Raw genomic sequence first — 22,280 nt, 5'->3', positions numbered from 1 at the left:
ATGATCACAAACAAGACCACACTAAAGCTACCAGCACAACTATGTTTATTGCAGCATTATTTACCATAGCTAAGATATGGAACCAACCCAGATGCCCTTCAGTAGATGAATGAATCAAGGAAATGTGGTATATATACACAATGGAATTCTATGTCTCCATCAGAAAGAATGCCCCATTTGTGAGGAAATGGAAAGACTTGGAAAAAATTATATTAAGTGAAGTAAGCCAGGCCCAAAGAAACATAGGCCCCATGGTTTCCCATTATTTGCAATAACTAGTATATGCCTGAGACAAGCAGAAAAGGTCAGATAAGTTGATGTTAGGTGAAATGAACCCCAAGATAAGTATTTAAACGTTTTTTCTTTCATGTGATTGTTTCTAACATATTTATAAGATTATTTCTTTGTGCTTTGTATGTCCCTCCCCCACGGGGGGGGGTGGGGGGGAAGGATAGGGGGAGATGGGAAAGGATGAGAAGGGGAAGCAAAGGAGGAGGCTACAATGCTTGATAAGAAATGTACTCTTTATCTTGCCCATGTAATTGTAACCCCTCTGTATGGTATTTTCACAATAATAAATAAATAAATTTTAACAATGAAAAAAAAGAAATGTCCTCATTATCTTGCCCATGTAATTGTAACCCCTCTATACTGTATTTTCACAATATAAATAAATAAATAAATAAACAAAACTTCTTTCCCAAAATAATTTTTTGGTTGTTAGACATACTGTAACCAACCATTGAAGACTAGAAACTATATCCTATGGCTTTATCTTTTAGAGAATTTTTGGTATTTCAGTTTGAAACTTCAGTTGTTGTTAAATTTGGAAGCAACTTTCTAAAATTATATATAATAAACATAAATATAATATTATTGCATAATGAGCAGTACTATTTTCAAAATAAACTTTAAAAAATAAAGGGCTCTTGAGGGCTCTTGCATTTAGCTGAACATGTATTGCAAGTAGAAGTAGTTTTCAGTTTAAGGAAATTGTCTAAAAAAGTAAGACAAAAGGGCTCAAAACTTGAAAACATCCCCAGATCATTCTTATCTAGTCATCTTTCAGAATCACTTTTCTAAATCAATGGTCTATTGTTTGAATTTCTACCTGTTGTCCCGCATTTGGATAGGAACCTTCTAACACCATTCATTAGGTGTTAGTTGTTGTTTATTGGCTTAAGGATTTCTGGAACTTTCCTTGATGACATTTTAGACAGCTAAAATTCCCTAATGTCTTAAAGTGATAGTAATGACCAATGTGTGGTAATTTTCACATTAAAACTTCTTTTAAATCCATTTAACACTGGGAAAAAAAAAGCCTAGGCCAGAAGTTCTAAAACATGCTTATATTTGGTTGTCAATATGGAAATTTTATTCTGATCTGAAGGGTAAGTTCAAAGTATGTTTTAATATTATGGTATTTTTCATATAGACCAAAAATTTTCTGTATGAAATCTCAGTAGTCCTTATCTTCTGAAATATACCAGGTTAAATAATAAACCACGGTTATTAGAGAATAATTCTTATCTGGGGAATTTTAGAAAAAGAATTCAAATAAAAAAGGAATGTGTTGGGCTGGGAAGGTGGCTCAGTGGTAAAGCGCTTGCCTTGCATGCCTGAGGCAGTGGGTTCAATCCCTCAGCACCGCATAAGCAAAAAGAAAAAAGCCGGAAGTGGCACTGTGGCTCAGGTAGTAGAGCGTTAGCCTTGAGCTGAAGAGCTGAGGGACAGCGCCCAGGACAAGAAGTTCAGGCCCAACGACCAGACCCCCCCCCAAAAAAAAAAAGAATGTGTTCTGTTGTTAAACAGTCTTTGGTATAGTGACTCACTTGGCAGGTTAGGATTCATGTTCATCTAACAATTTGAAATGTCAAATATTAAATTTTAGAATTCAACATGAAGAAATGCTAACAGAATCTCAAAAGAGCTTTCTGAGTTGTGTACAAGTAGGCTTCCAAGGTATTTGGTATCAGCATGAGCATGAATGAAGACTAGAAAGGACCAAGGATTATATCTTAACTTTACTGGAGGCATCAGAATAAGGAGGGAAGAGAAATGAGACCGAGAGAGACAAGGAGCACAAGAGATGGAAAAGGGAGGGGGAAGAGAGCACATGTGTTCATGGTAGAGCTTTCTGGTTTCGTCACACTCTAAAACTTGTAAAAGCTTCATTTTTTCTTATAGGTTCCTTATTAGCCCTGGTTAATTCTCTCTAGCATTTAATAATATAAAGTGACTGCTAGCTCATTACTTTTTGAATTTGTTATGCTGAAGAACCACTCCCTAAATAGTAAATATATATCCAGATTCTGTTGATGAACTTGACTTTTAAAAGTTCCTAAGTTCACATGGTCTCTCTTACTGGTAGCTACTGGTTTGACAATTTGTTTTGAATCAATTAACATAATATATCAAAATTTATTTCTGAGGGTAGGTAAATAATGACTAGTGCTTAAATAAAGTATATTCCATTTGTGACTCTATTTGGCTCTTAAATGTTGGAAGAGGAGCATGTAATACAAACAGTAATTCATCTATAAATTATATTTCCTGTTCAGGCAGAGTCTGTGGACACAATTGAAGTGAATTTACCTTTAAATCATGTTTTACTTAAGCTGATACTGATATTAGTGGCATTTCCTGATGTTATAACAAATAAGTTTGATAACTCATAAGTTCAGATGGCATAGAGGAAACATAGGGAAGAGATTAAGAAAAACAAAACCAATTTACTTTATAGTTAAAGTTATAAATATATTTGGCATTGTTTATGTTGAGCTAGCAGTAGAGTTATTCTCTTGTTTTTCAGCTTCTCTTTTCTTTTTTGTGGTATTGGGGTTCAAACCCAGGGTTTCCTAGGCATGCTAAGCACACACTCTACCCCTGAACTACCCCCTCCACAGTATCTGATTGTTTTGCTGCTCGTGTATCTCTAAACAAATCAAGGAGAATAATCATCAGCAAATATTAAAAGCATCATGAACATTAGGAATAGCAATTAATGTTCTTTTAAGTCTTAGTTGGCTTTACATTGAAATGCTCAGTAGTTGTAAAGTATAGAATTATTCCTCCAGGAATAATTTTGAACAGCTTTTGTTATACGTGCTTATTAGGTTCTAACACTGAAATTCTCAATCAAGCATGGGAATTAGATACAATTTGTGCCTTAGAGCCTAGCATGCATAGTTGAGTAGTTCCACACTGCTGTAATTATGATCAGCCTAACATCTGGGATAATAAGCTTTAAGTGTTTAACTACTATGAACTCTGACCCAAATCTGGATATACAGTTATATATTTTCTTCTTAATAATCAAGAGAATAGGCAATTAAGACAATACTCTGAACAATTATTTTGTAAGATGTTTACGTATTTGTCAGAATCTGCCAATTAACTTTTGGTAGTAAATCTCTGCTGACAAAAAGCCTTTTAAAAGATAACAAGTTTGACAAGAAATGTATTCATTACCTTACTTGTGTAACTGTCACCCCTCTTACATCACTTTGACAATATAATTTTTTTAAAAAGTGAAAAAATGATTACAAGTTGGGAAATACAATTAAACTATATTTTTTACTTATTTGGACTTAGTTATGTATATAGGAAATGGATAGACAATTCTTAATGGGATTCTTGAGATAAGCATTTAACTCACCCTCAAACTCCACTGGCCAAATAATCACATTTGTTGCAGACTAAACATTCTTTTAACATTTCTGAATAGTCAGAAGAGGAAGCACAAGTTTTCTAACAAACTTTTCATCACAAAACTGAAATGACATCATTAGTGATGATATAAAGAGCGGGAAAAATGTAGGCTAGTTTGTAATGGTTCATAGGCATGAGTCATGAGAAAAATGAAAAATAATCATGTACAACTCAAGATCCACAAAGACAAAGAGGAACATTAAGTTTTCTTTAAATTTTATTTTCTTGTAAAGATGCTGTACAGGGTTACAGTTATATGAGTAAGGTAATGAGTACATTTCTTGTCGAACATTGTTACCCCTTCCTTTGTATTTTTCCTACTTTCCCTTCCTTCCCGGCCTCCTCCCCTCACCCTGAACAGTAAGTTTTGAAGACCATATTTTAAGTTATGAGATACAGTAACAAAAAATTTGATAGAATTTCTTTAACGTTTAGGTAATACATAAATGTAATTTATTACTGGTTTTCTGTGAATCTTATTTATGTTTTATTTCTTTCTCATAAATTTTAAATGTCAGCATAGGCACTGACCTTTAAAAGGCCACTTGTATGATATATTAAATGTTAATACTACAAGAAAGACAGTGGTCTGAGTAGATCAAGATGGTATCTCAAAGTCCAATTTTGTTTTGACTAAGAACCTAATAATTAACAGTGTAGTTTAGTGTAAAAAGAATCTCACATCAAAATATTTTCTGTAGATATAATTGGAAGTCCCACTGAAGCAATTTACTCATTGCATGAACATTTATTGAGACAGGAAAGATTATTGTCCTTATTAAAAAGTTAGGAATTGCGTTTGAATGGTGCTATTCAGATCACTCTACAGAGAAACTCAGATGGAATAGTTATTAGAATCAATACAGAAAAAAGCAAGTAACTTTAATCTTTCCTTTAGATATCAAAATAATGGCTCTGAACATTTTTATAATACTTTTATATATCTATATCTTTTTCTTTTTTTTTTTTGCTTTTTGTCTGTTATGGGGCTTGAAATCTGGGCTTGGATACTATCCTGCGCTCTTCAGCTCAAGGTGAGAACTCTACCACTTGAGCTACAGTGCTACTTCCGGTTTTCTAGTGGTTTATTGGAGACAAGAGTCTCATGGACTTTCCTGCCCACGCTGGCTTTGAACCTTGATCCTCAGATCTCAGCCCTCTGAGTAGCTAGTATTACAGACATGAGCCAACAGCACCCAGCTTCTTTTTAAAATGGAACAGCACTTTGTGTCTAACGACACAATTAGTTTCATATAATAGTACTAAAATATGTTTATTTTATACAAGGATTAATTGACATGTTTTGAAATTTATAGCATTATTCATTACATGAACATAGTCCACAAAACCGGAATTCAGAACTCATAACTTTGAGTTGAAGGAATTTATGTTGCAGTATTCAATGATAGAATAGTCTTGCTGTTGCTTTAATAAAGTACCTGAGGCTGAGTATTTTATAAACAAAAGGGGCTTATTTAAATCATGATTTTTTAGCGTCTGAGATTAGGTAGTTCTATTTGTTCAGCCTCTGGTAAAAGCTCCCATGGCTGCATTATGCTGTACTAGAAGACATCAGAGTATGAGTGTGTGCATGAAGGGCGCATGACATGGTAAGACGAGGCGCCAGAGAAAATCAGGGGTCAAGTTCTCTTTTTTTATACTAACTTTTGCCAACTAGATCCCACAAGAACTACCTTAGTCCTTACACACTCCCTTTGAGGTAAATAGAGTTTGCACTGTGAGCCTTATGCTCGCCATTCAGGTGCTCTGCCATCAGAGCTATGCCCTCATTGTTGTTTTTAAATAAGGCCTTGTGGTGAGGCCAGGCCAGACTGACTGCAATCCTGCTATGTGTGCTTCCCAACTATTTGTGCCAACTATTTGTTGGCATGACAGATGTATGCCACCATTTCTAGTTTTTTTCTCAGTCTTAAACCTTGATCTCCTTAAACCATGATCCCCTTGATATTTGCCTCTTGAATATCATATGGATGCTTAGATTACTTTTTAGAGCTGTGGAGTAGAGAACTTCCTGTGTACTAGCTCCTGTGTAGTTAAGGAGAAGGTTTGAGGAAATAGCCAAGTAGTTCCCTGTTTATGTATGAAGAATATGGCTATGACCCTGACAGGCAATAATTTTTGGAGGAGATGGCATTTCACATTCACTCATACGAGATTATTGGGATACTAAGGTTGAGCAAAGGTAGTTCCAAAAACACTTTTTGTTAAGAGGGAATGCTAAGTTATATAATCAGCAATAGGACAGTTATTGGAGACTGTCGAGTGCTTGCACTAATTCTATAACTAAGGAAAGTGAGGCCCAGAATGATTCTGTTATTTGCCCAAGATTAGTCACAGCCATATTGAGACAAAGCTCAAATTAGATCCCTTCCAAATGACTGGATTAAAGCAGATTGGTATAAAAACAGAATCTATAAGGTAAAAAAAATGTGGAAATATTCTGGATGTGTAGAGTATAATTCTTACACAGACGTGATTTGCATCAGTCTTTAAAACAGGAAAAGAGGAAGTAGTGCTGTGGCTCAAGTGGTAGAGCTCTAGCCTTGAGCTGAAGAGCTGAGGGACAGCGCCCAGGCCCAGAGTTCAGGCCCCACAACCAACAACAACAACAAAAAAAAAGAGGAAAAGAAACTATTGACATTTTATTGGGTATAAAGCGAAGTAGAAGGGGAGTAGCAATCTTATCTGCCCAGGAGCATATAGGAAGATGGCCTTTCCTGCAATTTCTGAGGCATGTTAAAAATAACAATAATAAACATAATAATGGCAACAATAATATTATTAACAGCAGCTATCAGTTATTGAATTGTATGGCATCTGGACAGTAGTTTATTATTTATGTAATACTTGGATCTCCATTTTGTAGATGAAGGAACTGAAGCTTGAGTAGGTTAAATCATTTCCTCCTTGTACAGGTGCCAGCAATAGGAGCAAACTTTGAATCTTGATGTCTTTGAATCCGCAATTGATGTATCTCAAACTTGGGTGTGAATATAAACCCACCGTCTAAAGGAAAAATAATGTCTGTTCCTACCTTGATTTATTTTTAATTATAAAATTACTTCTCTGTGCTGGCATTTGAATTCACAACATGGATGCTATCTTTAGCTTTTTCACTCAAGTCTGCTGCTCTACTACTTGAGCCACAATTCCACTTTCACCCTTTTCTTTCGGTGATTAATTGGAAATAAGAGTGTCATGGACTTTTTCTTCCCAGGTTAGCTTTGAACCTCAGTTTTCAGATTTTAGCTTCCTGAATAGCTAGGATTATAGGTATCAGCCACTTGTGCTTGACTTTAAACCCAAAATGTTTAAACTTATAGTTCTTATGTTACTAAATATGAATCAAGTTAAATATAAGTAAAACATAAAAATTAGTGAAATTTAAATTAATGACATTAATTTTAATGTGAAAGATTATGTGCTGAAATGAAGTAATGAATTTGTAGTTTATTGTTTACAGTTTTTTGTTTTGAGTTGGCAGGTTTTAACAGATTTGTGATAACTTGGTCCTCATTTCACTTGCTGTATTTTAATTTTCCTAAAATCTTCATTTAGACAATACTCTGTAGTATCATTTGATCTTCCCTTGACACAAAAGTTATTTGCTGTTAATCCTTTCTCTTTTCATTAGCTCTGTCAGTTGTGTGATCTATAGTATTTTTTGTGTTATTTCTTTTGGGGACTATTACCTAGAAGAAGTTACAGAACATAAAACATTCATAGACTGTTAGTCATAACCAGACTTTTGTTATTTAAGGAAAAACTGAACTGCACTTTCCTTAAAATACTGTCCAATTCTCTCTTGTTTCTAGAGGGTAATAATGGACACGCAGGAAATCACCATCTTTATCCCTTCAACTCATTCAGACACCACTATTTTGCCTCTGACTTTCAACCCCAGCCCTAAGTTTAACCTCCAGCAAGCCATTCACCATGCCAGTTTTTCAGAATATGAACTTTCTTTACTTGACTTAGGAATTATCTCTTTCCGGAAACCTGTTCCTGTTGTTTCTCTTTACCTTTTGCTTCTCTGTCCATCACAATTCATCATTGTCTTCCTTTCCTATTAGTTTTTTTTTCTTTTTCTTTTTTTTATTGTGAAAATACTGTACACAGGGGTTACAATTACATGGACAAGGTAATGAGTACATTTCTTATCAAGCATTGTTGCCTCCTCCTTTGTTTCCCCTTACCATCCCTTCCCATCTCTCTCCCCTCCCCACCCCCGTGCCAAAGTTTTAAAGTTCATTTTCGACATAATATCTTGTACATCTCATTGTTGTAATGAGTCCACCTGTATCCCTATTTAAACAATTTGTTTTTTCCCTTCCCCTCCACAAATTATACAACATCAAATACAGTGAAATATACTGTGGGGGAGGGACATACAAAGCAACAAAGAAATATCTTATAAATATGTTAGAAACAATAGCAAGAAAGAAAAAAACATTTGAGTCCTTATCTTGGGGTTCATTTCACCTATTAGTTTTTCTTCCTGTCTTTTTATTGTAAATATATAATATCCTTTGCATATCACTATTACAAGACCTAGCATTTTGTGTTATAATCTTTGGTTGGTTGTCTCTGAAGTAAAGGAAATTTCTTGAAGGTGAAGCTTGCTTGGTTCTTCTGTTCTCCTTAGTACATTGTCTGAATGAGGAGAAAGTCCAATGATCTATGATACTGAGTTATTCGGTAATTTTAGAAGTGAAGAGTCAAAGGAGGCAAGATAGACATTTCCTCATCTTTCCTACTCATTTATGTAAAATTTTCACCACATAAGCAATTTTTGATAAAGAATGAAAAGACAACATCATTTTCTTTATCTTTTGCTTAGGTGCAGTGATTGTCTCCACTCCCCAGGACATTGCACTGATGGATGCACACAAGGGTGCAGAGATGTTTCGGAAAGTCCATGTGCCTGTAAGCAGTTACAGCTTTACTATTGAAAAATAAAGAACTCTATTAATTGAAGAATCAAGTAACTGTTTTAAATTAGGCTGTGCAGAAATCTTTATGAACTTCAGAGTTTAAGATGGGCACAATGTGTGTATAATGTGTATAATCTCAACTACTCTATAGGTGTCAGTGTGCAGGTAATAGTCCAAGGCAAAATGAGAGACTCTGTGGGGAAAATAAAGCAAAAAAGTTTTAGGGTGATGGGAGGTGACATGGCTCAAATCTTGAGTGATTTTCCTGAGGTCAAACCCAAGTACCACACACACACACACACACACACACACACACACTTAGTTCATTTTTATGGTTGCTTTAAAACACAAGAATAGTTATGTTTTGCATATTACATAAATCAAGAATAATTCTGAAATGTCCTTAGGTGTGAGTTTTCCTAAGAAGTACCACCTCTCTCAAAATACTTGTTGTTCTTACTGACCAAATAATATGAGTGTTTTAAGAAATATTTAGGTAGGCAGACTTAATGACTTGTCCTCCTACATTTTAACTCATCAATAGACCACCTTTTAGGAGATATTTGAAATTTTTGTTCACAATGTGACAAAATAAAACAAGATGAAAAATATAATAAGAATAGACAAGGAATAATTAAGACAAAATAGAATCAGAACTAGAGTCAAACAAATTACATGCTTAAATTACATTTAAATTTAAAAATATGCCATGGATTTTCTAGGGAAAAGAAACATGGTCCCAGTAAAATCCTGAGCATTTCCACAGGGCTAAAAATCCTGTACATTTCCATAGGCTGAAACAAAGCTGAGTACTAAAGAGACCAGAGGTGTACCTTTGCCAGGTTCAAACAATATATGAGAGAGAGAGGTTGAGAGAAGCATGTGCACTCTTTTTTTATTTTTTATTTTTTTGTCAGTCGTGGGGCTTGAACTCTGGGCCTGGGCGCTGTCCCTCAGCTCTTCAGCTCAAGGCTAGTGCTCTACAATTTGAGCCACAGCACCCCTTTCCTTTTTTTTTTTTTATTATGTGGTGCTGAGGAATCCAACCCAGGGCCTCATGCATGTGAGGCAAGCACTCTACCACTGAGCCACCTTCCCAGCCCCCGCGTGCACTCTTAATAACTTTCCTTAAAAGAAATAGAAGGGCCTTCATTTTAGTGGGCCTCAACAATAACAAGGAGAATTGTGCTAGATTTGTACAAGCATTTCAGTACAAGGTCAATATGATGCTTCATATGTGTGGCTGTTAAGCCACATATATTTTTATTTCTCAGAGAATTTGTTTTTGAAGTTTTTCCATTTATTTATGTTTTAAATTTCTTCCAGAAATGTTTTTTATAGTTTTTAGCAGACAAGTCTTTCACTTGTGTGGTTTAATTTACTCCTAAGTGTTTTTTTTTTTCTCAAAGTGTTTTATTTATGCAGGGAAGAACTTTTTGGGGTGTTAGTTTACTGAAGACCTCCCAATTGTTAAGCAGGTGCTTTAGCAGCTGAGCTATGCCATCAGCCCTGATTTGCAATTTTTTTTTTCCTTTTTGAGATAGGGTCTTGCTCCCTGCTGTGTACTTGCCTAGGTACTAGTCATCCATCTATGTTACGTTTCCCGGTTGCTAGGATAACAAGGTATACCTCCACATCCAACTGTTTGTCAAGAAAGGATCTCACACACTTCTTTCTGCCCAGGGTGTCTTCTGTGATCCCAACATTTTCAACCATCCTAGTAACTAGGATTCCAGGTATAGCACCTTCTTAGAGCAGAGCTTTTTAAACTTCAACCCATGGATTAGCCTCAGAGTAATCATTCTTTCTTCTGTACCCACCACAAATTGTATGGATGTGTTTATTTTGGTATTGAAAGAATTTGTAATTCGCCTCAAATTCTTTAATAGATTAGAATGAATGGACTCTCAGGGAAGTTTCATAAATGTTTATTCATTCATTCAGTTGATAAGTATAAACTAGTGTTATGGTAGGTTTGAGGTGACTGTCTTCAACAAGTCCCTCTTCTTCCTTGCCAGTTAGTGCAGAGCTGTGGACACTGGCAAATTGTGGAGCCTGGGGTTGAATCAGCATGCTCGGGTGAAAACCTAGGAGCCCAATGAGAGAGAAACCTGTGTGATGACCTTCCAGGTGTTTTGAGGCTATTCTTACTAGCAGGAGCAAGATTGTGATTAGTAAGTCATTTATGCTCAGTTAAGGTCTGTGTTGTGAACTTTAGCTTTGAAGAAATTTAAAGCAGTGGTAGCTATATGGCTGCTTCTGACAGAAAACTTTCTCCAAAGCATCTAGTTTGAACAATATGACTTCCAAGATAAACTAGATACAAGTAATGCTACCCAGATAATTGAAACCCCATTGTGTAAGATTTGAAAGGCAAATCAGAAAAGCCATTGATTTTGGGGGGTTAATTTTATACCCTGCTACTTTGCCAAAGTTTTGAATCAGCTTGAGTAATTTGGGATGGAGTCTATGGGATTCTTTAAATACAAGATCATGTCATCTGCAAATAGGGAGAGCTTTTTTTCTTCCTTCCCTATTTGGATCCCCTTTATGTTTGCATCTTGTCTTATTGCTGTAGCTAGGCATTCTAATACTAGATTGAAGAGAAGTGGAGAGAGTGGACATCCTTGTCTTGTTCCTGAGTTAAGAGGAAATGGCTTTAGTTTTTCACCATTAAGTATAATGCTGGCTGTAGGTTTGTCATATACAGCCTTTATTGTATTGAGGAATGATCCATGGATTCCCAATTTTTCCAAAACCTTCATCATAAAGGGGTGTTGGATCTTGTTGAATGCTTTTTCTGCATCTATTGAGATAACCATGTGGTTCTTATCCTTGCTCCTGTTGATGTGATGAAAGCAACTCCATTTGTAATAGCCCCACAAAAAATAAAATACCTAGGAATTAACTTAACCAAAGAAGTGAAGGACCTCTATGATGAAAACTTTAAAAACTTGAAAAAGGAAATCAAAACAGAACTTAGAAAATGGCAAAAAAAAATCCCATGCTCCTGGCTTGGAAAGATTAACATCATGAAAATGGCAATACTTCCCAAGGCTATCTACAAATTCAATGTGATACCTATCAAAATTCCAACCTCATTCTTCAAGAAAATAGAAGAGGCAATCCAAAAATTCATATGGAACAATAAAAGACCCCGAATAGCAAAAACAATCCTCAACAGAAAGAACAGTGCTGGAGGAATATCAATACCAAATTTCAAACTCTACTATAAAGCCATAGTAATCAAAACAGCTTGGTACTGGCACAAGAACAGACCTCAGGACCAGTGGAGTAGAATTGAAAACCCAGAAATGAACCTACAGACCTATAGCCATCTAATCTTCGATAAGGGAGCCAAAAAAAATAGAATGGAAGAAAGATAGCCTCTTCAGTAAATGGTGCTGGCAAAATAGGTTAACTACTTGTAGAAAACTAAAGCTAGATCCTTATATATCACCCTGCACCAGAATCAACTCCAAATGGATCAAAGACCTCGCAGTCAAAACAGACACTCTGAAAACATTACAGGATAGAATAGGAGAAGCCCTAGGTCTCCTTGGCACAGGCCGAAATTTTCTTAATAGAGACCCAGAAACACAACAAATCAAAGAAAGGTTGGACAAATGGGACTGCATGAAATTGCAGAGCTTCTTCATGGCAAAGGACATAGCTAGCAAGATCAATAGAAAGCCCACGGATTGGGAGAAGATCTTCACTAGGTATACAATGGACAAGGGTCTCATATCTAAAATATACTTGGAACTCAAAAAATTAAATCCCCCAACAACAAATCCTCAAAGAAACAACTGCCCAATAAATAAGTGGGCTAAAGACTTAAAGAGAAACTTCTCTGAAGAAGAAAGAAGGATGGCCAATAGACACATGAAGAAATTCTCAACCTCCCTAGCCATAAAAGAAATGCAAAAGATACCACCTCACTCCAGTTAGAATGGCTATAATCAAGAACCCTAATAACAGATGCTGGAGGGGATGTGGACAGAAGGGAACCTTACTGCATTGTTGGTGGGAGTGTAAACTTGTTGAACTACTTTGGAAAGTAGTATGGAGGTTCCTCAAAAGACTTTACATAGAGCTCCCCTATGACCCAGCAATCCCACTTTTGGACATTTACCCAAATGTTTACAAACAAGACCACACTAAAGCTACCAGCCCAACTATGTTTATTGCAGCATTATTTACTATAGCTAAGATATGGAACCAACCCAGATGCCTCTCAGTAGATGAATGGATCAAGAAAATGTGGTGTATATATGCACAATGGAATTCTATGCCTCCATCAGAAAGAATGACATTGCCCCATTTGTTAGGAAATGGTAAGACTTGGAAAAAATTATATTAAGTGATGTAAGCCAAGCCCAAAGAAACATAGGTCCCATGGTTTCCCTCATTTGCAATAGTTAGTATATATATGAGTGAAGCAGAAAATGTCAGATAAGGTGATATTAGGGAAATGAACCCTAAGATATGAATTTAAATGTTTTTTTCCTTTCATGCATTTCTTTCTAACGCATTTATATGATTATTTCTTCGTTGCTTTGTATGTCCCTCCCCCACAGTATAACCCCTGCCTTCACTGTATTTGATGTCGGTATAATTTGTGGAAGGGAAGGGGAAAAACAAATCGTTTAAATAAGGATACAGGTGGAACCGTTGCAACAATGAGAAGTACAAGTTGTCGTGTCGAAAAGGAACTTTACAACTTTGGTTGGGGGGTGGGGGGAGGATTGGATGGGGGGAGGCTTGGAAGGGATGGGAAGGGTAAACAAAGGAGGAGGCTACAATGCTTGATAAGAAATGTACTCATTATCTTGCCCATGTAATTGTAACCCCTCTGTACAGTTTTTTCACAATAAAAATAAAATAACAAAAAAAGGCAAATCAGAAAAAAAGAAAGAGGAAGCTCTCTACCAAAAGTTATGACACTGAGTTATAAGTAATCTATATCCTTTCTAGAAGAAATTACATAATGGGGCCATTGGTCTATTAAGATGACCTCAATAAGGATAATAATCATTCTGTCTACATATAAGTGAATGTTTCACATCTCATTCTGTAAGTTAAAAGTAGAATCACATATCTTTCTTACTCAAAACCATGAAATACTGAGGGAACTTTTTGTAAAATATCATTCCTTCTGTACACCATTTCACTTGATGCTACCATTCAAAGTGACAGTGCACTGCAGGACTTTGCTGATTGCAACTACAGCTGCAGAATTCAGCACACATACCCATTTAGCTCAAATACTTTCTCTTACTGGTAGCCCTTGACATTTACTGCCTTATAAATAAAAATACAGTCTCCTATTGTTCTAGCAATTTTTTCTGTAGACTCAGAGAGTGGAACAGATAATCCTTATGGGACTTAACAGAAAAGAGACAGACACTGAGCATAGGTTAGGCTGTGACTAGGTGGCTACCACAAAGGATATTAGCAAGGAAATATGAGGAAACATCACAAGTAAAGGATGATGGACTATGTGAAGCTCAAAAGAGAGCTTCAGAGATTAAAGAGTGAAAGAGCTGCTTAGGCTCACATTGTTTATATTGGTGTTTAAATTTTCAGAGTTGAAACAGCTCTGGATCATGATAGGGTCCAGAATGTAGTCATGGGGATGTGTGACTGAAAGGGACAAGAAATGAAGGTCATTTGTAATCCAAGACTCATAGAATTTATAGTTCTGTCTTCTTGTGTTTTGTACATTTTCCTGTATTATTTTTAAGCCCTCTTTTTCTTCCTTATTTTAGAAAAACAACCTAAGCAGAATGTCTTAATCATCTCCTAAGCCTGCAGAACAACTTAGGTGTTTAGTAATATTTGCAAGTAAATGAGTAAAACTTAGCAGCTATGAGCACTGAATGGAGTTTGACATCCATGGTGCTGCTGTAAGTGAGAAGTAGACTTGATGACTTCTGAAATCCCTCTGGCTCTTAAAAGCCTCAGAGTCTAAGTAATGATAAAATGTTTGAAATTAGAAAGTGTTACATAATACAAAGAGGATGTTATGTTTGTTTATTCCATTTTTATTCCATTTTTTCCCCTGACTTTTAGTCTTGTTTTCTGTTTTCCCCCTTTTGATATGCATTAGTTGCCATGGAAACAATGATGCCATAGGAATTCATTGGTATGGACAGAGGTTGGTAATACAAGAATTTTAAATGCAAGAACATTTTAAAGTTAATTTAAATGATTTCTTAAAACTCAATCCATAGGTAGAGAAAGGAGAGAAAAGATGAAGTATAAATTCCCTATCCTTTGCCAAAGTTTTGGGTATCTCAGTGTTTTTAGGTAGACTATTATAAAAGATTTCAGCTTTACACTTTCATTTTTAGTAATACTAGGGTTTGAATTCAGGGCCTCATATTTGCTCAACTCTACCACTTGATCCATGCCTCCAGCTCTACTTTTGGTTGTTTTTTTGGAGACAGTCTCACTGCTTTCTTCCCAGGAACCTGGATCCTACAGATCTCAGCCTCTTGAGTAGCTAGAATTATAGATATGATTGGTGGCTTATACACATTTTTTATTAATGAATAATTTATGAGTTGGGTCATTCGCATTTTTGTTGCTGCCTTTGCAGGGAAGTCCCAACCACCTTGATTTGATGATCTTCTCCTAAACATTTGGTGTCAGTTGAGTTATAAACATACATATCTATGTATTTGTACTAGATCAGGATGTAAACTACTTCCCTTATTAGGAAGACAGTGTAAAATGTGAGGAAGTACTAGAAGAGGTCATAGGTGGTAAGTGTCCTTTTTTTGAATAATGGCAGTGAAAGCAGGGAGGGAAAGAATATATCTGACATTTTGAAGCAAGACTTGGCAGATGTGGCAATTGATTGAATCAAAAAGACAGACATCAAAAGAACTTTGAGCGTTTGCACTGCCCTTAAAAAATCTACCAGGAGCTGGTTTTCTGCTCAGAATGACAATAACTGGAAATAAGAGTTTAGAATCTCAGTTTTGAAACTCTGTTGTCAAGGAAAAGACCTGTAGGAAAAACAATTAAGTGTGGGCCTTTGTAGTTTTACTCACATAACCCAGAACCCAACTGATTATTTGTCATATATATTTGAAACCTATATACAGATTTTTAAACAACTTAAATAGATATGCTGTTTTGGGGGGACAGATTTGAACTCAGAGTATTATACTTGGTAGGAAGGTGCTCTGTCTTATAAGTCATGCTCTAGTCCTTTTCTCTGATTATCTTTGAGATACAGGGTCTTGCTTTTGGACTAGGCTGGCCTGAACTGTGATCTTCCTATTTATACTCCTTTCCATAGCATGGATGACAGACCCACACCACCCACTACTGATTGATTTGGGAGTCTTGTGAACTTTTTTCCTGAGCTGGCCTAGAGCCATGATCCTCCCAGTCTGTGCCTCCAGAGCAGCTAAGATCATAGACATGAGCCACTGGCACCCTGGAAAAGCTATATTCTTTAATATTAATTTGTATTTGCAAATTCAATCACTCTGAAATTTTAATTATAATTTTTAGGTAGTAAGATTCTACTTTACAGAGCCACTTTTGCCTAAGTAGTGAAGAGTATGAATTTAGTAATGTGAATAATAAAGTTCTAATCCCAGCTCTGTCATCTTGTAACTACATGACCTAAGGAGTTATATACTCTGCGCCCTACCTTTTTCTTTTATAAGGAGACTGAGATGAGAAATAAAGGTGGTAATTCACATAAATGACTTAGTATAGTTCTTAGCATACTAAGAACTGATATACATATCTAAACACTGATTGTTGGCATAATGATATACAATTAATGTTGCTTACTATAATTACTGTTTAGAATGTTATCACAAAACAGACAAATTTACAACTCAGATGTTCATGTTACCTAGGCATTTTTGACTAGTTCCTTTATTTGCTAATAAGGATATTAACAAGAAGTTAAAAAACTAAATACTTCTTTGAGATTACCTTGTTACTTTACTATTTTGGTAGAACTTAAACTATTCTCTTTATATAGAACCCTTCTCTTCATATAGATGAGTCAAGTTATTAAAATAATTTAGAGTATAAAATTCTACAATATTTAAAATTTACAGGAAGATAAATAGAAAATAGGCCTCCAAATCCATAATAATGCAAATTCTATAGACATTTATATAAAGTAAAACCTATTTCTGACCACTGAATTTATTCATTTCCTAATAAATATTTCAGAAAATTCTACAATTTCAGAGCTGAAAATAATTGTTTATTATATAAAAGAAAATTTTTAATTTTCCTATGATTTACTCTTTATGCTAAAAATGGGAAAAAATCCCACTGTGGTCTGGAAATGTTTCTGTATTTATTTGTAAAGATTAATGGTTATTTTGTCTCCCAAGAAAAATTATATTACCTTAAAACCTCGTTCTTGTTAATTTTTTTTAGCATTTTACATTTTCATTACCAAAGTTTTGTTATATGAAACACTGTGGCAATGAAGATTGAGATTGTGGCTTATTATTTTTCTGACAAAGGATTCACTTGAACAGAGAAATCTATTCTTGACCCATGGATTCATTTGGAACTTATGTGCTTGTGATATTTATCCTAGTGCTTTTTAGCATCTAGTTTATCATATTTTACTTAATTCTCTAGTCTATCTGTGCCTATGCCAAGCACAAGCCCCACCTCCCTAAAACTAATTTATAAATAGGTTATCTTACATAAAAATGAAGGAAATTGGTGTATTTGGTCTCTTTTTAATCCTTGAACCTAAGTTTTCTTCTTTGACCATTAAGTGATTTCATGTTATTCTCTGGGAAGATTAAAAGCTTTGAAGATGATATAATATGGATATTGTTTGTTTCTGAAAAGATCATGTGTTGGAGGAATAGTTTTCAGTGTGGTGCTGAGACCGTTAATAGGTGGGGCCTATTTAGAGGTCTTTAGGTTATTGGAAATTTGTTTTCATCAGGGATTATGGGAACTCTGACCTCTCATGAGAATGAGTTATCATAGTGAGTTTGATTTCTGAATTACTGTCTTCCTCTTCCATATGGTCTTGTCATCTCTCATGTGGACCTCACCACAGTGCATAATCCCTTAAACTGTGACCTTTATACACCAGTTTTTTTTTCTGTATTATGTTAGCCTGCCTAAGTATTATTTCATTACAGCAACGAAAACCAGACTAACACAGATGTACATAAAGAAACAGTATCTTTTTGGAGGCCTTGAAAAGTGCTATTTAAATTCTTTTGAGGATGTAAGATGTTTCCTATCAGGCCTTCCCTATAACTGTCCTCTTAATTATCATGTTAAATTGCTTTGCTAAATTGTATTGACTCATCCTTGTCTCTGGCCACTTAATTCCATGTACAAGATCCTATAGTCCATTTACTTGTCACCTTATTTGGTGACTTCCATATATAAACCAATGGCCCAACTATTTTGAATTTTGGCTTTGTAATTTACTATATGATCTTGAAGGGAGCATTTTAGTGTCAGTGTTCTCTTCCGTGAAATATAGATGATAGTACCCATCTCATTATAGCAGTTAAGTGTGATTATATAATCAGTCATTAGTATATCTTAGCATATAATACTATAAATGGTAATTTTGAATGTTGCTATTATAGGACAGAGTTTAGAGATCATTATACATCTTTAATTTAGAGATTAAGAATTCAAGGTATAGGGAAGTTGAATTGTACCTCATGGCCCACATCTGCTTAGTTGGTACCTGAAAAGAAAGTGAACGCAGACCTCTTCCTGAAAACAGGAATATGGAAGTCCCACCTCATTTTAAAAAGTTACCATCTATAACCTGCTTCAAGAATAAACTAAAAACTGATTTGAGGTTAATGAAGAACAGAAAAGCACTTATAAGTCTAGTATGTTTCAGTTATTATTCATTCTCTACTTAACAAAGAGGTTTTCTTCCTCACATTTTGTTAAACCATAGCTTTTAATCCTTATGACAGGTTCCAGCCAGCAAGCATTTAACCTGATTGTAACCTTGAGAAATTGGATTATATAGTAGCTTGAAAAAAATCTTGCTTGTTACTTAATATGAATTTGGGTTTAAAATGTCAAGAAGAAATTAAAATTTAGGCCTTTTGAGCTTGCTATATTCAGTATACTTAGACACAAAAATCCAATACTTAGAGCAATGTTGATATTTCAGAGAGTCAATTTCAGAGAGTCAATTAATAAGTTAATAAAAGAAATATGCTTCTGAACAACTATAGATTGGAATAAGAATAACATGTAAAATGTAGTGGCTAATGTTAGCTAGGCATATAATATTTCTTTCTTCAAGTAAAACTACCTGAGGTAAAAAAGAAAAAAGAAGCACACACTTTAATGAGGCATTGAAAATGAGCTTGCTCACAGCTGCATCTCAACAGCATTATGTAAATTCTGCTATTGCAAAGCTTCTGTTTTCTGATGTTTCTGCTATCAAAGGATATACACAACAGCCCTGCAGTAAACACAAACAGCTTGATAATATGTAAAGTATTCATAAGATATAAGGCTTTTTTGGTAGGCATTTATGTGGACATGAATTCTTTCCTATTTAAGAGAGAATTTTTATGACCGAAATTAGAATATGGACATTTTTTATGTTCTTCCTTACATTAGTTGCCTTCATTTAGGAGCTCCGTGATTTAGAGAACTACTGTTAAATGAGTAAGAACAGTGAGTTTTAGTACTTAAACCCTTCTCTTTGAGATTTTCTCCCAGGGTTTTTCCTCAAAACCTTTGAGAGTTCCTTAAGAAAAAAAAATTTTTTTGCTGTACTACTGTTTGAACTTAAGGCCTTGCACTTGGTAGACAGGCACTCTTGTGCTGAGCCATGCCTCGAGCATGTTAGCTTTTTATTGGACTATGACATACCAACCTATCTTTTTTTTTTTTTTTTTTGCTTATGTGGTGCTGAGGAATCGAACCCAGGGTCTCATGCATGCAAGGCAAGTGCTCTACCACTGAGCCACCTTCCCAGCTGACGTACCAACCTAATAGCACATATTATAAGTATGTAGCTCAATTCATTTTTGTAAAGTGAATTATTTATGCTGAAAAAATAGGACATCTTTCATGATTGATTTTTGGATAACATAGCCCTGAATTTATGTTTGCCTAAGAAAGTTAATACACAAAAACAAATCCTTTTTCTTTTTTCCATTATTTTACATTGTTTTTTAAAACTCTGAATTGAATCCTAACTAATGAGTTTGCTATAACCATAGCTATAGTGGCCTCTCCTATTCAAACTCATTTAGTGGTGTCCCTTTGCACTTATATAAAACCAGACACTTGAATATCATCTACATTCCCACCTGTTCAGACTTATCTCATGCTACTCACACCACATCTCACAAGTATCAGATTGGCTTTCTAAATTCTTAAAAGTATACATGTACTCCCTATTTCTTTTCTGAAATTTCTTCCTTGAAATAAGGAGTACATGTATCCTTAAACTCTAGAGTAAGCAAGACTCCAGTGACTCATGTTTGTTATCCTAGCTACTCAGGAGGCTGAAACATAGAGGATCATAGTACAAACCCAGACCAGACAGAAATACTCTGTGAGATTCAATACCTCCCCAAACAACAAAAAACAAGACTGGAAGCCTGGCTTAAGTAGTTGAGCACTAGCTAAGCGAACACAAAGCCCTGACTTCAAACTCTGTTGCCATCAAAAACAAACAAAAAGAAATTCTAGAGCATATTAAATCCTGTCTGTTCTGCCCTGTCATATTGCTTGTATTTTGCATCCATAGAAGTGCTTTTTGTTGTTGTTGTTATTCAGCCCCTTTCTCCAGTTAGAGCACAAGCCCTAAATGGGGCAAATATCAAATCTCTAGTTCACCACTGTGTGTTCTCCTCACTCTATTCAGCCTAGTTACTAGTATATAATAATACATTAATGGTATTTGGTTATAGTGTCATATTTAATGTCTCTGATATTTAAGTAATCTGTAGAGAATATGCCTGAGACATTTACATAGTCCATAGAGAACAATCTGATGAGAAATAAATCAGTCAGACTGGAAAAACACTCTTGAACCATGTTTCTATGTCTTGGAGAATCTAAGAGATTTCAAGGTACAAGTGCTTTTCCTGTTCTCTCTAAAGTACACCTTCACCTAGACTTTTATGTTCTGTATTTTTTTCTGTTTTCATTTATAGACTGATATGTTTTAAATTGAAGCCCTACACAGGGTAAATTTAACATTTAATATAAGTGACAATAAAACCATTTAAGCAATGGGTATATAGTCATAGTGAACAAGCAAATAAGCCTCTAGCTTTCTGGAGATAGCACTAAATTAAAAAAGCAGTGTGATATATTTTTCATGATACTTCACATCAGAAAAAAGTACATTTTAGATCTGCGGAAATGCTTTCCTACAAACTCATGCCCTTTATAGTTTGTCTTTTCTGTTGCTCCTTTCAGAAAAAAAAATAACAAATCTTATCACTTTCTTGTCTGTGCGTTTCATTATGGGCTTTCAGTGTTGTTCTTCATTCAAAATGCAAATGTTCTAGTAACTCCTTCAATGACAGTGGTATGGAGAAACTGATGGGATGATGCAAACATTGCTTTCTCTGAGTTTCTGACGGTGGTGCTGACTGCATTTTTATTTTAGGAACACCTTATTTTTTATCAGTAAGACAGTGAGGTTGAAAGGAGCATGAATACAAATCACATTTGTAGAGCCTATGTATTTATTCAACAGTACTATCAAATAATAATGTTTATTAAGGATCTATTTTGCCCCAGAAACTAGGTAAATTCAGAAAGATGTAGGGATTTCCTATGAAATGTTAATATTTTGTTTTGATCAATAACAGTTGGCTCTTATTATAATAAGAGCTAAATATCAGTCTTTTGCTACCACTGTCAGTTTCTACCCAATTATAGAATGAGAATGATAAAAGACCTCTTTTTTTTATTGTTATTGTAAAGGTGACTTACAGAGGGGTTATAGTTACATAAATCAGGTCTGAGTGCATTTCTTTTTCAACAGTGTTCCCTTTTCCCTCATTTTCTCCCAGGTTTTCCCTCCTGACCACCCTTCCCCACAAATAGTATCATTTATTTTTAACATGTTGTCTAGTGAGCATTATTGCTTCATTTACTCACTCTTTGTCCCACCTATGTCTGTGCTGCCCCTTACCTTCCCCAAATTAGATTAACTTACATACAAAACAAAAGGCACAGAAAGCAAAAACAGTGATGGGGAGGGGGAACAGACAAGAAACAAAAATAACAGAGCCTCGTTTTTCCATTGCTTGGAGTTCATTTTTTACATAACTCATTTTATATGATCATATGTACATAGCTATTGAACCCTGTGATACTCTCCTAAGAATATCCTCCTTAGGTCTTACTGTGTGAATGTCTAGCACCTTATATAATTTATCATATCCAACTGTATTTTTTGTCTTTTACCATCCAGTGTGTTTACTTGTAGATTTATAGGCACTTTCTAGTTACAACAAATGAGGGAAACCATGCTACCTTTCTTTTGGTCTGACTTGCTTTAGTTAATATAATTTTTCCAATTCTTTCCATTTCCTTATGAATAGTATGATATTATTCTTTCTGATGGAAGCACAGAATTTC

General features: G+C 35.1%; 1 protein-coding gene across 4 annotated transcripts in view; it reads left to right on the top strand.

Moving 5' to 3' along the window:
- Window positions 1–22,280, top strand: part of Nubpl (nucleotide binding protein-like) — a 240,289-nt gene that overhangs the window by 205,154 nt on the left and 12,855 nt on the right. For all 4 annotated transcript variants that reach the window (XM_013033466.1, XM_013033465.1, XM_013033467.1 and 1 more), the window contains one exon: window positions 8,573–8,658. In XM_013033466.1, coding sequence (XP_012888920.1) covers window positions 8,573–8,658 — 86 coding nt within the window. The remainder of the gene's footprint in view (window positions 1–8,572; window positions 8,659–22,280) is intronic.

Source organism: Dipodomys ordii, unplaced genomic scaffold (genome assembly GCF_000151885.1).
Source record: "Dipodomys ordii isolate 6190 unplaced genomic scaffold, Dord_2.0 Scaffold168, whole genome shotgun sequence".
In the NCBI taxonomy this organism is placed as follows: Eukaryota; Metazoa; Chordata; class Mammalia; order Rodentia; family Heteromyidae; genus Dipodomys; species Dipodomys ordii.
This window is presented reverse-complemented; position numbering and strand designations above follow the sequence as displayed.